The 16,439-nt window shown below is 21.3% G+C and overlaps 2 protein-coding genes across 2 annotated transcripts; both read right to left on the reverse strand.

The window, feature by feature from the left end:
• Positions 1-4,807: 4,807 nt before the first annotated feature.
• On the reverse strand, positions 4,808-5,738 carry LOC128955936 (motile sperm domain-containing protein 2-like). The gene is made up of 2 exons (XM_054301616.1): positions 5,280-5,738; positions 4,808-5,202 (listed from the first exon to the last, which is right to left on the reverse strand). Exons 1-2 carry the CDS (start codon positions 5,689-5,691, stop codon positions 4,808-4,810), a joined length of 807 nt encoding a protein of 268 aa, XP_054157591.1. The 5' UTR covers positions 5,692-5,738.
• Positions 5,739-6,791: 1,053 nt separating this feature from the next.
• Positions 6,792-8,228, reverse strand: LOC128956171 (motile sperm domain-containing protein 2-like). Its single transcript, XM_054301854.1, has 2 exons — positions 7,692-8,228; positions 6,792-7,236 (listed from the first exon to the last, which is right to left on the reverse strand). Exons 1-2 carry the CDS (start codon positions 8,104-8,106, stop codon positions 6,836-6,838), a joined length of 816 nt encoding a protein of 271 aa, XP_054157829.1. The 5' UTR covers positions 8,107-8,228; the 3' UTR covers positions 6,792-6,835.
• Positions 8,229-16,439: the final 8,211 nt, after the last annotated feature.

The following is a 16,439-nucleotide window of genomic DNA, read 5'->3' on the forward strand; positions in this document are numbered from 1 at the left end:
TTGACATATTCTATAATATAGATTACTTATAATAAATTTTTATTGATTATTATGATAATTAGATTTATAATATAAATTTTATATCATAACATTTAATAAAATATAAATTTTCAACATAATAAATGCACTTAAAATAACAATAAATAATTAATAAGTCTTGAAATTATGAAATGTTTTATGAATGACAACTATTTATATTTTTCTAACTAAAAGTAAACTTAAATATAAATAGTTTATTATTAATCCAGACATGTATTCATCAGTTGATTAGTCGAGCAAACAGTTATACAATATATTTTTGTTTTTATAATTTAGTGACAATTAAGTTAATGTATTCAATAATTTTTTTAGATGTACTCTCAATACCGTATTACAGATAAAATATCTAAAAACTCAAACACTTTTATTATTTATCAAATTAATATTTAAACTTTTTATACAGTATTTTATACTTTTATTAATTGTTCAAAAATGACAAAATTAAAGAAAATTAATGATGAGTTGCGTCAGTCAATGGTATTACTTGAAACTCTTGGTAATTGTTATTATATTATTATATCAAAAGATGGAAATCAATATGTATTGAAACAAATGACTAAAAGAAGATTAATATTTGCACTTATATTACAAATTGTTTTATTAATAAATAGTTTAAGATTTCTAATAACAACTTTAGTTAATCAGATAATAATATTAATACTGTTTTTAAAAATAATTAATTTAAATTAGAATTGAATATAATAAAAAAATGTTGAAAATAAATTAGATTAAAAGCTAAACTTTACAGAAATGTGTTAATTATAATTAATTAATATTAATTTAATTATGTCTAGTATTTAAAGTTTTAAATAATATAAGAAAAAGAGATAGTATTAAATCTAAAAGTAAACTATTACTTTATAAAATTTTAAAATTAGTAGAATTAGTAGAATTAGTAAAATAATTAAATTTATATAAAATAAAAAATATCAATATATAACTAAACTAATTAATTAAAACAAAATAGTAAATTACATAATATTTAATAGTAAATAATAATGTCCGGTCGCATCTAGTGTTGGCATAAAAAAAATATATCTAAAATAATAAGTTAGAGAACTTTCTAGAAAGTTTTCAAAAGAAATTTCTATTTATTACTTTACTTATTGTAAAGTATATATAATATTTAATAAATTAGTTAATAACATAATCTATTATTTTATCTACAGTTATGGATTCGTGACCTATTGGGTGATCCATTATATACATTAGGAAATTTAACGCTGACTTCAATGATATTCAATATATTTAGTTTTGACGTATTTTGTATCAATAGTTCAAATTATTATCAGGAATATAGTTATAAAGCTTATTCGTATCTATATATAAATGATTTAAAATATCAAACATTTGGATTGACATTAAAAAGAGATGCATTGAAAAAGTTTTCATTTAGACTAAACATTATAATGAAATTAATATCACCACTAATTTATTTAACAACATTTACATCATTTATATATATATATTATATTCCTATTGTATGGCATTATTAAAAGATTTTGATACCACATCATTTTGGTGGATCATTAAATTTATTGTTTACCTAATAATCTCTGTTTTAAGTTTATTTAAAATATTTGGCACTGTTTTTGTTGGATTTGGGCTATGGTTTTGTTTTTCGGATTTTTTCAAATTTAAATTTAAAGAATTATATTTTGAAATTAAAAATTGTATAAAAATTCAAACAAATGGCAWATTGTTTATACAAAACATTTATTTGTATTAATTAATATACACAATAAATGTGCTAAAATGGTTCTTAATGTCAATTATTTACTCCGATGTATAATATTTATAATCTATTATATTGTAACCCCCGGTGTATTGATAGTAATTTATGGTACATTTCGTTCCGATACTTTATTATTTGGTAAAATATTCTGTATATTTCTAGTATTATTTGCCGTTACTTTTATTCAAATGTTTAATATTGTTGAGGAAATCCATTTTATATTTAATTTAATTATAATATTTTAATCTTTTTGTTTTTAACTTATTTTGATTTTTATAGTAAACCTATTTATATGCTTTTAATCCTTTCCTTGAATTGTTGATCGATCAATGCCTACCTGTTCTTAGAAGTGATCGCTCAATGGCCGTCTTCATGGCACCAGTTGATCGATCACTGACCTCACATACATACAGCCAACCAATAGCTCCACTTTTCCTACACATACATACTTGTTCTCAAATATAGTATAAATACTGATGTATTCATAGTATACTCTCTCTCTCTTACACTTTCACTACAGTCACAGTCACTGCTACCCATACTGCCCAGTCAGTACATACCGGCCTTCAGTGCCATTCATACCACAACTCCATTACACACATCCATGTGCTCTGATAGTCCCACTATCCATACCACTTAAACCATTGTTTTAACTATCATTTAAATTGTGTTATAATAAAGTAATTATATCTGAAACTGTGTGTCTAATCATTGTCTTAACCACATCACTGGATCGATCACCACATCTACCATACCTTCATCAAGCATTGGCTGATCGATCACACTTCAAGACTACCATTTCACTGGCCTTCCAATAGTAATAGACGTTATCAATAGTACTACGGATCGATCCCTGGCCTACACTCTGGTCACCACTTCTGCAGATCTGTATATCACTTTTATTGACACATAAAGTGCCTCAAGTGATCCTCACTAAATCAATTGGGAAGTCTTTGACTGATCAATTGATACCGTTGTGGGAATTGAGGGAAACTATCGGTTGTTGGTCTCATACCGACCCACGTTAGACAACTGATCCATAGGTTAAACCAGACCACCCACAACAATATAATGAGCACTTGGGTCAGTAAATCAGCACATTTACCATTAAAACAAATACATAGCTATTTAGCAAAACATCCGACAATATCACCGCAAATGCGCCTAAAATTACTTATATTTATGGAGCGACTGTCGGGTAAAACAATTGGTTTCTATTGTTATAATTTATTTCCAATGAATTCAATTCATTATTATGAATATATTTATATAAGTAGTCTCTGTATGTTTAGCTTAATGTCACTTATATAATGTTATTGTTTATCATCATTTAATAATCATTTTGTTATATTATAATATACATTAACTTTATTTAAGTGCAACCTTTTTAAGAGAAAGAAATTGTGCATAAGATCGGGGATCGACATAATTGATGGCCATATCATATATCATACATCATCTCATAGTATAATAGTTGATTCAATTGAATGCTTATTAAATACATTAGTCAATTAACTAACTTTATTAATAATACAATATACTATATACTAGTTTTGAAATAATACAATGTTTTGAATATCGTCTTTCAATAATACAGTATAATAAAATGTACTATTTGAATTACACTATTTTTAAAACTAATGTTGAAAAAAATATTGAAAAATATTTATTAAACATAAATTATTAATTGCTAGAAATTGCTTTATTGCTATAATAATCTTTAATATTTAAAATAAAATAAATTCAATAAAAATTATTAGTGAATCTATATTTATTATAAAACACAATTTACTGTATATTTCAACGCTTTTGCCATTAAGTTGCGCTAATTTTTTTTTTGTATAGCAATGTATTTTATATTGTATTACGTTAGACTGTATTAATTTATTTTTAGGTTTTTAAATATGCTATTTGTTTAAATGAGAAATTGTTAATTACCGTAATAGTTGAATTATAATCATTTTTTTATTTAATAATTTTATGCTATAATTTATATAAATGTTTAAATATAAATTTAAACAAAGATCAAAGTTTTTATTTTATTTTTATAATAAACTTTTTTATTTAAAACTTACAATTGAAGACAGTTTTCGGTGACAATCTGTCACACTTTGCGGAACACTCGAGTGTTTTCGGTCTCAATCTGAGACCATTATCAACGCCGAGTCAGACATCACTACTGTATTGACAGTAACAGTGATATCTGTTTTTTGGTCACTTGAGTATCTCATGGGTGAGAGAGAGGCCTCATATAGTTATCATATATCTTATATTATTATATAATTTGTATAAAACAATATTCAAAATAAAAAATATAGTAATAATTAAAATAAACAATTTTTTAAAAATATTTATTACAATTTGAAACTAGATTTTGATTTAGTAAAAATAAATATATAAAAATTTTTAATTATATAAAATGGCAGGAAAATTATGTTTATTTTATATAATTAAAAATTTTTATATATTTATTTTTACTAAATCAAAATCTAGTTTCAAATTGTAATAAATATTTTTAAAAAATTGTTTATTTTAATTATTACTATATTTTTTATTTTGAATATTGTTTTACACAAATTATATAATAATATAAGATATATGATAACTATATGAGGCCTCTCTCTCACCCATGAGATACTCAAGTGACCAAAAAACAGATATCACTGTTACTGTCAATACAGTAGTGATGTCTGACTCGGCGTTGATAATGGTCTCAGATTGAGACCGAAAACACTCGAGTGTTCCGCAAAGTGTGACAGATTGTCACCGAAAACTGTCTTCAATTGTAAGTTTTAAATAAAAAAGTTTATTATTATGAATTGTGAAGACAACATAAAACTTAATAATTATTTTTATAAATTTTTATATGTTTTTATTATTATCAAAATATTTGTTAATTAGAGTATTTTATAACAAAATTAATTATTTGTTGCTTTTTATAATTGTTTATATACTGTATAATTTATATAATTTAAACTACTGTACTTAATAACCAACTGACTATTAATTATTATTAATATATGTATAAAAATTTTATAAAAATTTATTATAAAAGTCTAACGCTTTTTCGATATCCTTTGATTGAATGCCTTTCTCTAATCCAAATTCAAGTGCAGATTGAGTGCCAAGGGGTACATCCTTATAGCTTACAGTAGAGGTGCCGCCCATAAAGTCGGGCAAATTTTCGGGTGCAATATATGTTAACAATTCATCTTTTGATACAAATTTTATGCGATTTCTGGCGTCTTGTGGCACTAATTTAAGTCCAATCTTAACGAAGCCACTCATAAGTGGATGAACGCCATAGGCTAACAGGTATTGCATACCTAATGGATAATAGTTTCTTAATGTAGATATTATGAACTTTAAAAACGACAAATCCCAATTGGACGGTCCGGCACCTACCAGATCCCATACCATTGTCCAACCTGTTTATTAACAAACTAATATTTATCCATAATATCTATTAAAACAAATATATATTTATTGTTTTTATATCATTTACCTGACTCTTGACTTAGTTTATCTATTTTGTCGATTACGTGAACAATATATTGTTTCATAAAATCGTTTATATGTGGAAAGTATTTATACATCTTAGCCCTTACGTAGATAACTGTGCGACCATTTCGGTCGACACAGTATGGAAAATAGGCACCGATTTGATAAAACTCTATGGGATAGTCAACATCTGTTCGCTGTTTGATTCCGTATGACTTACGCCATTGTAGGCTATCTTTGATGGCCACAAACGACTTGTCGACATCCAGTTTGTGAAACAGTAGGTATCTTCTAATAGACCACTCGTTGTCCAAAGTATATGTTATATCATTTTCATCGTATAAATCATTGTTAGATTTCAATTCATTAATCAATTTGTTTTTAATTATACTAATTATACTTTCATCAATAGACATATTACTATGGTATTTAAATTATTATTATTAATCTATTACTATTATAATTCAACAAATTATATAATTTACATTAATTGAAATTATTTTTTTTTATAAATATAAACATCTGTAATAAATAACTATTTAATTGACTTTAATGTTTAAAATGTAGTCAAAACATAATATTTATCCATTGATAATAACTATGGATAAATATATTTATTTTACTGTTTTTCTTATTTCTTTTTCTACTATAACTATAATAAATGTGATAATTTCTATATGATATACAGTATATATCTGTTATTATCATACAATATTAAGTTCAAAAGTTATAAATATAATACAAATAAATCGAATTATTGATATTTTTGAATAAACAATATATTTATTTGTAATATAATAATTATAATAATTATATAAATAAATATTTACTATATTTTCTATATTTGTAAAATAATATGTTAACAAATTGGGAATTATGTAATTATAAAAAAAAAAATTAAGTTTAAATATTGAAATAATTTTTGAAAATGTAATTACTTTAGATCTAAATACAGTATATTCATGTTAAATAGTTTTTGACATAATGTATTAATATATTTAATTTATTATTTACACATCATTACTGATATCATTTAAGTAGTTATTTACATTAAAACAAAATAAACAATAATAATAATTATGATAAAATGTAATTTAAATATTTATACTATAATTGACTTGCAAATTATTTACACATTAACAATTAATTTTATTATTATTATTTATATTTGAGATTTTATTCAAGTTTTACTCAATTATAACTTATAATTTATTAGGAAATTCAGTTTTTTTTATTTTATACATAACTGTCAAATCTGTTGTTCAATTCATAAGAAATAATAATAATTACATTGTATTGTGATTTTAATAATTTTTTTGTGACATGAAAATAAAATTTAAAATATGTATTTTTACTATTATTATTAAAATTAATTTTATGTTATGTAAATAATGGGTATTTTTATAATTATATAATAATTTTATTATTGTAAAAATAAGTACAAAACAAGTGCATAATTGTAAAGTTTGTTATTAAGTTATAAAAAAATGGTATTTAGAGAGTTTATAAAAATATAAAATAAATTATAATAAAAAAATAAGTATTAAAAAAATAAAATTACTAATTTAAATATTTGTCATAATGTTTGTAAACTTGGTCCACCTCTTGGACACTATAGCCCAGCGCTGGTGCCATATCTCTGAATTCTCTATCAGCTTCTTTAGGCACATCCCTATAGGGTAGGTCACACTTGCCGTCCAAAAAGTCTGGCACCTGATCCCTGTCGATGTACTCAAAGATTTGGTCTTTTGAGGCAAACTTTACTTTATTACGAGTTTCTTCTGACATCAATCTGAGGGCAATACTAACAAACGGATTCATAATCCAGGGAACGCCGTAAACAATTAGATACTGAAGTCCTCGGGGAAAGTATAATTTAAAACTAGATATAATAAATTTAACCATCGATAGATCCCAATTTGATGGACCGGCACCAGATAAATCCCATACCATTGACCAACCTATTTTTATTTAAAAAAAATTAAATAAAATGTTTTATTTAGATTATTTGTTTTTAAATTATATTTTTAAATAATTATTAAGACAATTAAGATAATTTTTTTAGAAAAATATTCTACTGATAAGTTTCTAAAAATAAATGAAATCTTAAATTCAAATAAAAGAGAAAATGAGATATTGATTCAAAAATAAAATAATTGAATATTTTTGCATAATTTTATAGTAATATAAAATATAAATAAACAATAAAACTATAAATTATCAAAATTCAAAGTTATTTTTAAATTATAAATTAAATATATATATATATATATATACTGTATATATATATATACTGTATATATATATATACTGTATATATATATATACTGTATATATATATATACTGCATATATATATATATACTGTATATATATATATACTGTATATATATATATATATATAAATGTTTACAAACCTTTTTGATCGCTTTCGATATCGACTTTGTTGATCATATGAATAATAAATTGTTTGAAAAAATCGGAAACATTGGGAAAACTTTTGTACATTTTTATCCTTAAATAAATGACAGTTCGCTGCTCTTTATCCAAACCGTACGGAAAATAAATACCCGTTTTGTAGAACTCTTGTGGATAGTCTCCGTCGGTTCGTTTGTTAACACCATACGAGTGTCGCCAACGGAGTGCATCCCTAAGCATAATATACGAGGCATCGACATCCAGTTTGTTGGCCAACAAAAATCGCTGTATTTGCCAATCATTGTTCAGTACACGACACGAGTCATCCGAGTCATACAGATCCAGATGCTGTCTAATGTCAGCACCAATTAGATCCCTAACTTTGCCAATTAAAATCGGATCACTTGACTCCATGACTTACACAAAATTAAACAAATTTATTATTATTATTATTACTTTTAATTATTTTCAAATAATATAACAATTTTATTTTTCAACTTTAAAAAAATCAAACAATTCTACTAAATATATAGAAATTTTGTTTATTCAGCAAAAAATAAAATAAAGGCGTTTTTGATAATTGAAAATAACTTTAGATATATATATATATATTTATTTTCTGAATTTTAAATGAGATTATCTGCGATGAGAGAGAGAGAGTGTATGCGCCAAACAAATGGGACTAAAAATTTTCCGTTCAATTTATTATAACAGACTGTTTTATTTTATTTTTTATTTTTCAATATCAAATACTTAATGTAAAAACTATGGGTAATACAGTATTAATAGGCGGATATTATGTATGAATACAACAACAAAAATAAATACTTGTAATATATACAGGATTTTTTTCAATGACGTTTGAGATCGATCACCATTTTTATATCATGATATACCATCAACTTTATTCAAATAATTATTTTTTTTGTTTTTATATTAATATTTATAATATATAAATATATTATACAGTATTATTATTATTAACATTAATTTCATGAGATATTGATAAAATTCATATAAAAAATCACTTTTTGAATATAAACTGCAATATATTGAATGTTTGGACTTTTAAATAAATAAATAAATTTATGATAAACACTGACCTTCAGGTATTTAATAAATAAATGTATATAAATTGACTGTAAATATTAACGAACTTTTTTTCATCAGTATATATATGTAATGTAAATACTTATACATTTTTTTTATAAACAGATATATAAAACTAATCACTTAAGCTTGTTATGAATCATTTATTAAAACAATTATTATTTCTTATTACACTTGAATACTAAACTGATCTTGGCACATTCATTATAGTTTATGATTTATATTAAACAAACATACTCATAAACATTTAAAATAAATAGTAAATAAAATATTAGTGTAATTAAGTTATTGTTTGTTTAAAGCCTCTATACAAGAGATTTGTAAATTTATTTTAATTAATAAGTTAATTAAATATTTATTTTATTCAATAACATTTTAATAATGTAAATGTATAACTTATACTTATTAATATATATATATACAGTGTTGGCAGAGACAAAGTGTATGTATAATACAAAGCGTATTTTACAGTATAATACAATGTAAATTACTTGACAATTTTGGCTTACAAAAAATTTTTAGCGCTAACTAGTAACAAAAATACTAAGATTTACAAACAATCACATGTTTTGTAATAATAATAATTTTTTTTATTTCAACATTTTAAAAAAAATTGAAATTAGTTATTCAATTTTTTATTCAATTGAAATATATTAATAAAATAATTAATATTAATTTTAATAGTTTTAGAAAACAACGATTCTAATAACGATATTGAAATTATGTAATAATAATAATTATAATAAAAAATAAATATTTTATCATTGTTAATGTAATTTTTTTATAATTGTAAAATACATCCAGTACATTGTATTTTACTGTATTTTACTGTATTTTACTGTAGTTTACAAAGCCAAAATTGAAAACCTTGTATTTTTCCAACCCTGTATATATATATATGAATAGATATAATTAACAGATTGTAAAAATTATAAATTATTTCAAGGTTTCAATTTTCAAGTAATATAATTTTTAAAATTTATTTAAAAAAACAAAAATTTAAATCACAACAAGATTTAGTATATTACTAGTGTATAATTGCTAATATTATTTGAAACTATCCAATCAAACTATAATATTCACATAAATGAATCATCTGTATTTAATTAAAAATTTGATAAAATTTTAAATTATAAAAAATTAAATAATTTCAAATCACTACTGCAATTGAAAAAAAGAGTTATTAAAAATTATTATATTTACAAAAATTGTTTGTTTTTGTTGATTATCTTCAATTAGTCATCAAATAATAATAATAATAATAATAATAATAATAATACAGGTATTAATTGGTGAAATAGCATCTGTTTTTACCCCTTAACTAAAGTGTCATAATTCAAATCTATAGATAACTTATTACTATATTATATAATCTATACTTTTTGTCTACATTTTTAATTGAATAACTAAAAATAAAATTATATATAAGTGTGAAAAATTCACATATCTATTGTACATATAAATACGGTTTATCACACAGTTTTATAGCATATATACCAATTACATAACATATTGCAATTTCAGTCATATGTTTTATAATGTATAATACAATACAATATGTATTATATTTTATGTTTTAGCCAAAGAAACCAAAGAAAAATATATTTCATATAACAATCAGTTCTATTATGTTATAGATATTAATAATTAATTTTCACTTAATTGTGTTTTTATTTATTTGTTAAATTTCTAATAATCATTATAAGACTATCATTAATCTGATGACTGATCATATGAATATATTTTATAAGTAATTATTAAAATAATATATATTTATAATATGTTGTATAAATTGTATCATTGTTTATAATTTAATAGTTTATCAAATTATAAACTATGAAACAATTAATATCATAAATATATTATATTTTATCAATCACTCACAAATATTATGAATATTATACAACTATATATTTATTAAATGTAATAACATATGGTCCTAATTATATATTATAAAATAATTTTCAAAAAGTAATTTTAATATAATTGAAATTTTAAACCTTTTGATACTAAAATTTAAAAATAAAAACAAAACTAGAATTTATAAACACGTTTTCTTGATAAAAATATAATTATAAGCAATGGCTCCAAAAAAATTAGGTAAAAAAGTATTTGACCCACAAATGAACCTTAAAAAAGTTGTTTTGTCTAATAATATTTATGCTAAAAAACCGGTAAATTATAGTCTTTTACTGTACTTAGAGTGAGAGTCTATGACCTGAAACATACAGTTATATAGTCTATTGTGTGTATGAAATACTATGTATTATATTATATAACACATATATAAGTGAATTTAACAGTGAATTTTCGGCTAACAGTTTGCACCCATTTTTAGTATCCATACATTGATATAATATATGTTTTTTATAATGTTTTCCTGAGTAGTACTTTCAAGAGCACCGGTATATTAATTAATATACATTGTATTGAAAATAAATATTAAAAAACCTTGTATTTATTATTAGTGTATTATTTTTTTAATATTATTAATTACAAACTACAACAAACTTGTGTAAATTATTGTTGAATAATAATTTATTTCAATTAAATGTTGGACTTAAGTCTCTATATAATGGATATATTGGACTTATTATTGGTGTTTGATTTGATTGAATTAGTCTTTATAATGCCTATTATAGCCCTAACCTCCTATCCACAGGTGGACTATTCAACATTTTATTTGGCATTTTGATTATTGTCAACAAAATATTAAACAAATGTCTGATTGCCAATACATAGGTTTGTATATAAATTAGTAAATAAAAAAAAGTTTTTTAGTTTTACATTAATAGATATATCTATAGTATATCAGTATATTGTTTTATATAGACTATATAAAACAATATACAGATATACTATATTATATTATGTTAGATCATAGTTATTATAGTTATGTATATAATTCCATTTGCTTTTGTAAATAAAATAAATTTATGAAAAAACAATTAAAAATATTATTTCTACCAAAATGTTTTTAATATTTATAAATATTAGTAATATTTTGTTGATTTTAATTAGTTTGACATGGGTCATTGGCATTTATTACATTTAGATTTATTATAACCTAATTTTAGACTCACTGAAAAAAAGAAAAATCCTAAAAATACAATTTCTAATATATAAATCTACTGTAAATTATATACTGCAGTAGTTATTTAAAACTACATAAAGTTAATTTTATTTTTTGATAAATAAAATTAAATTTGCTTAACTATAATCAAATAAAAATTTTTATATGGATATAGATATATTCAAAGTTAGACAAATAATAATAATTTATAGATAAAAATATGTTATCGGCAAATTTTTCTATAATTTTTAAAATATATTTTAGATAAATACAGTACAGTATAGTGCAATATTAAAAATTATTTTGTTTCAAATACATATAATAAATACAAACTAATAATTACAGTACTGTCCAAATGGCTAGATAAATATCGCATATAAATTTTATAAAACATCACTAATTCAATTGCATGTAATTAGTTTAAGATAATTAAATGTTTTTTTTTAATAATAAATGAATTAACTCTTGACTTAACCTTATAGTTAACCCGAAAACAATTTGAGGTCAATTCAATTTTGAGATATAATAATATATAATCTTTTTATTCATAAAAAACTTATGATTGTTTTGTTGATTTGTAATTTATGTCAATATATACATACAGTTTGTATATATTGTATATATATTAAATGGACTCACAATTTAAATAATAAGTTGATTAATAATTGAAGTATTAGGAAGTGTTGTTTAAGTTTGTGATAATATTTATGCCATTAAAATAATTTGATGAAAACTTGTTTATCTTTGAAATATTTACAAATTAATTTAATTAAAACAAAAATTACATATATGGTATATATTTATTTCAATGAAGATACATTTCTATAAGTTTACTGATTATAAAATATGAAATTTATGAAAGTATAATTTTATATTTAATTTATGTATGAAATATATAAAAATAATGTTTAATTTTTATAAAAGCAATAAATATTTTGGCATTTAATACTAGTAAATATTTTTTTACTACTAAAATGTAATACTAGTAGATATTTATAACTTTTAATACAGTGCATAAAATTGCTATTATTAAATACACTCAAATAATAAATTAAAGTATTATTATTAGCTATTGTACAATATTTATGTATAATATAATACAGTAGGTAATATTATTATTATGACCATGGACAAAATTATCTGTTTATACTATCTTAAAAATATACTTTTTTGTAAATAATAAATATTTTTAAAAAAATAAAAAATAATATAAATAGATATTATAGCTATTTTGTTATCAATATTAATAAAATATGTTCACAAAATTGCGAAAACTGTATAATTTTCATCAAAATTTTAATTACAAAAATACTATATAAACTCGAAAAACTTAAAAAATAATATTAACAAAAATTAAATATAATATTTTTTCACTTGAAAATAATACTTTAGTTATTTAATATTGATTTCTATCGTCTAAAATATGCAAACTATAATTTTTATAACAATTTTCGCAACAATTATGTTGTTTCAACAATCAACAGTTGAATGTAAGATTTTAATGTATTGTAATTATATTAATATTTTAGTAATTAATTTACTAATTATATTACATATTTGTAATAACTATTTTATAAAAATAATTGTTTACTAAAACTATAACAAATACTTTAAAATTTGACTTTTATTTCTCAACAAAAAACTTATGTTTATTAACTTCTAAATAAAATCTTAGAATAATCTTTTACTAAATATATTTATTAGTTATAAAAATAATAATTAAAAATTTATTAACTAAATAAACGATATATTATTTTTTACTTACACAGCTAACCATACCGAGCATATACGTAATTGTGGTCGGGATCCCAATTTTCAATGGACAACCTGTGGCTCCCATTGTTCGCCGACATGTGAGGACAAGTGCCGACCCACCAGATCCTGTACTACCAACTGTGTGCCAAAATGTCAGTGCATTAGTGGTTATGTTTTCAGTGAGATAAAGGAAAGGTGTGTTACACCTGCTAATTGTACTACTGATCCGTAAATACCAAATTGATAAGCAATTGTCATTTTTAATAATATTTGTTAATAATATAAACTAATAGTCAAGTATAAAAGTTTTTATTTTTTTATTGAGTATATACAATATTTACTAAATGTTATTTTTTATTGCAATTAATAATTTTTACCATATATTTACTCTTTATATAGATATATAATAAAATATAATATGTAAAAATATAAAAATGTCATTTTAWAAATAAAATTGTATTATAGTTTATTTTAATCATGTTAATTATTAATTTTCTTAATCAAAAATCTAATGTTTTTGTATATTATTAGTAAAAATTATATAAAAATTTAAAAAATAAAGTTGTAATACATTTATTAAATACATTAAAAATATTCTTAAAATAAATTGTATATTTAATATATAATCTATATATTTTATTATAAAATCACTACAAAGTTAATGTTTATTTATTCTTATAAAAATTATTTTTTTGTTTTGCAATATATTTTTCACATTTTATATTTAATTAAGTAATACTTAAAATGAACTTTTAATTAGGAAAATGTAATCTAAAAGTCGAAAGACATAGTAAATTGTTTTTAAAATAGTGTATATATTAATGTATAAAAAGAGCTGAAAATTATGTATTTATTACAATTAAATATATAGTAGATTAAAAAAATAATAAAATGAAATCTGTTTTAATTATCACAATTTGTAAAACAATATGCATTTATCAAACATTTCAAAGTAAATCATTTATTACTAACTTTTTAAAAATTTTATTTGATTTGTTATTTTTTAGACATATATATATATAAATCAATGAATAACATATAATTTAGTATAATTTGTTATTAAATGCCATTCATAGCAACCACTTGTCCGGATCCTAACGCTGTTTGGAGAACCTGTAGGTCTAATTGTGCGCTGAGTTGTTAAAACATATGTATTCCCATAGACTGTTGGTTCCCAATTGGTTTTAGACCTTAGGGTTGTCAGTGTACACCCGGGTATCTTATCGGTTATAGTGGCAAATGTGTTACTAAAGACCAGTGAAAAAATCAATGTTCAGTTTAAACACAATAATCTAAACAATAGTATTATAATTTATAAATCAAATATTGATATTTTAATGACATCTTATGGATTTTAATTCAAATAAATTTTATTTATTAATTTCTTTCTATATTAGATACTTTGAAAATAATTAATTTATAGAAAATACAATAATCTTATTTTAAAATATAAATTATTTATATTTTAATTTAAKTAAACAAATAATTTGTCCGATGTTTATGAATCAAATTGTTATTGAATTACTTGTTCAATAAGACACAGAAATAATTTATATGATTCAAAATAAATAATTATATATTTAAATAATATTTTATGAAAAAATATTAATTTATCATTTTTATTTGTTAAATTTATAGTTTAGTATTTAGTTGGAAGTTATAGTAGTATCATATATACATTTCTATGAAAAGTTATATTATAGTATTGTTTAGTTATAGAAATGTTTTTACTATACAGTATATTAACAAGGTTAAAAATAAGGATTTGTTTATACAGTTTATTTATTTGCAGCATATATTTAAAACTATAACTCTATCTAAATATATATTTATACCATTTATAATTTTATATCTAATTTATGTTTATAAAAAAATTATTTAAAAGCAATAAATATTATATTTTTGCATTTTATACTAATAAATATTTTTAGATTGAGTATTATCATTAGCTATTGTATAATTGTTTGTCTAGTATAACACTGTGTGTATATTATGACCATGGACAAAATTATCTATTTTTATTATCTTGAAAAAAATATTTTTAAAAATATATATTTATATAAATAGATATTGTATCTATTTGTTATCAGTATTAATAAAAATATTTTCAAAAACAGCGAAAATTGTATATTTTTGATCAAAACTTTGATTATAAAACTACTATATAAATTAAATGAATTCAAAAAATATTATTAAATAAATAAAAATACTAATTTTTGTTGTAACTAATACTGTAATTATTTTACATTAATTACTATATAGTAAAAGATGAAAAATTTAATTTGTATAACAATTTTGGTGACAATTATGTTGTTTCAATCGACAGTTGAATGTAAGGGTTTTGTATTTTACAAATTAATTTATCATTATTTTACAAATTTTCTAATAACTAATACTTTTTAATTAATACTTTTAAACAAAACTTTAATAAATACTTTAATTTATTTATTTTACAAAAAATAATTTTGTAATTTGCAAATAAAAATTTATAATAAGGTTTAATAAATAGATTTATTATTTAGAGATAAATTAAAGGTCTATAAAAATAATTTATTAAATTAACAAAATTTTATTATACAAACAGCAATACATTCAGACCATACAGGTGTTGGTTGTGGTTTGGATCCTAATCTTCAGTGGACAACCTGTGGCTCCCGATGCCCACCGGCGTGTGAGGACAAGTGCCGACCGACCAGATTCTGTACGGCCGACTGTGTGCCCAAATGTCAGTGTATTAGTGGTTATGTCTTCAGTGAAATAAAGCGAAAGTGTGTGACACCTGCTAATTGTACAACTGATCCATAAATAT

The sequence above is a fragment of the Oppia nitens genome, unplaced genomic scaffold, assembly GCF_028296485.1.
Source record: "Oppia nitens isolate AA-2021 unplaced genomic scaffold, nextdenovo-longstitch-racon4-pilon3 scaffold2_pilon_pilon_pilon, whole genome shotgun sequence".
In the NCBI taxonomy this organism is placed as follows: domain Eukaryota; kingdom Metazoa; phylum Arthropoda; class Arachnida; order Sarcoptiformes; family Oppiidae; genus Oppia; species Oppia nitens.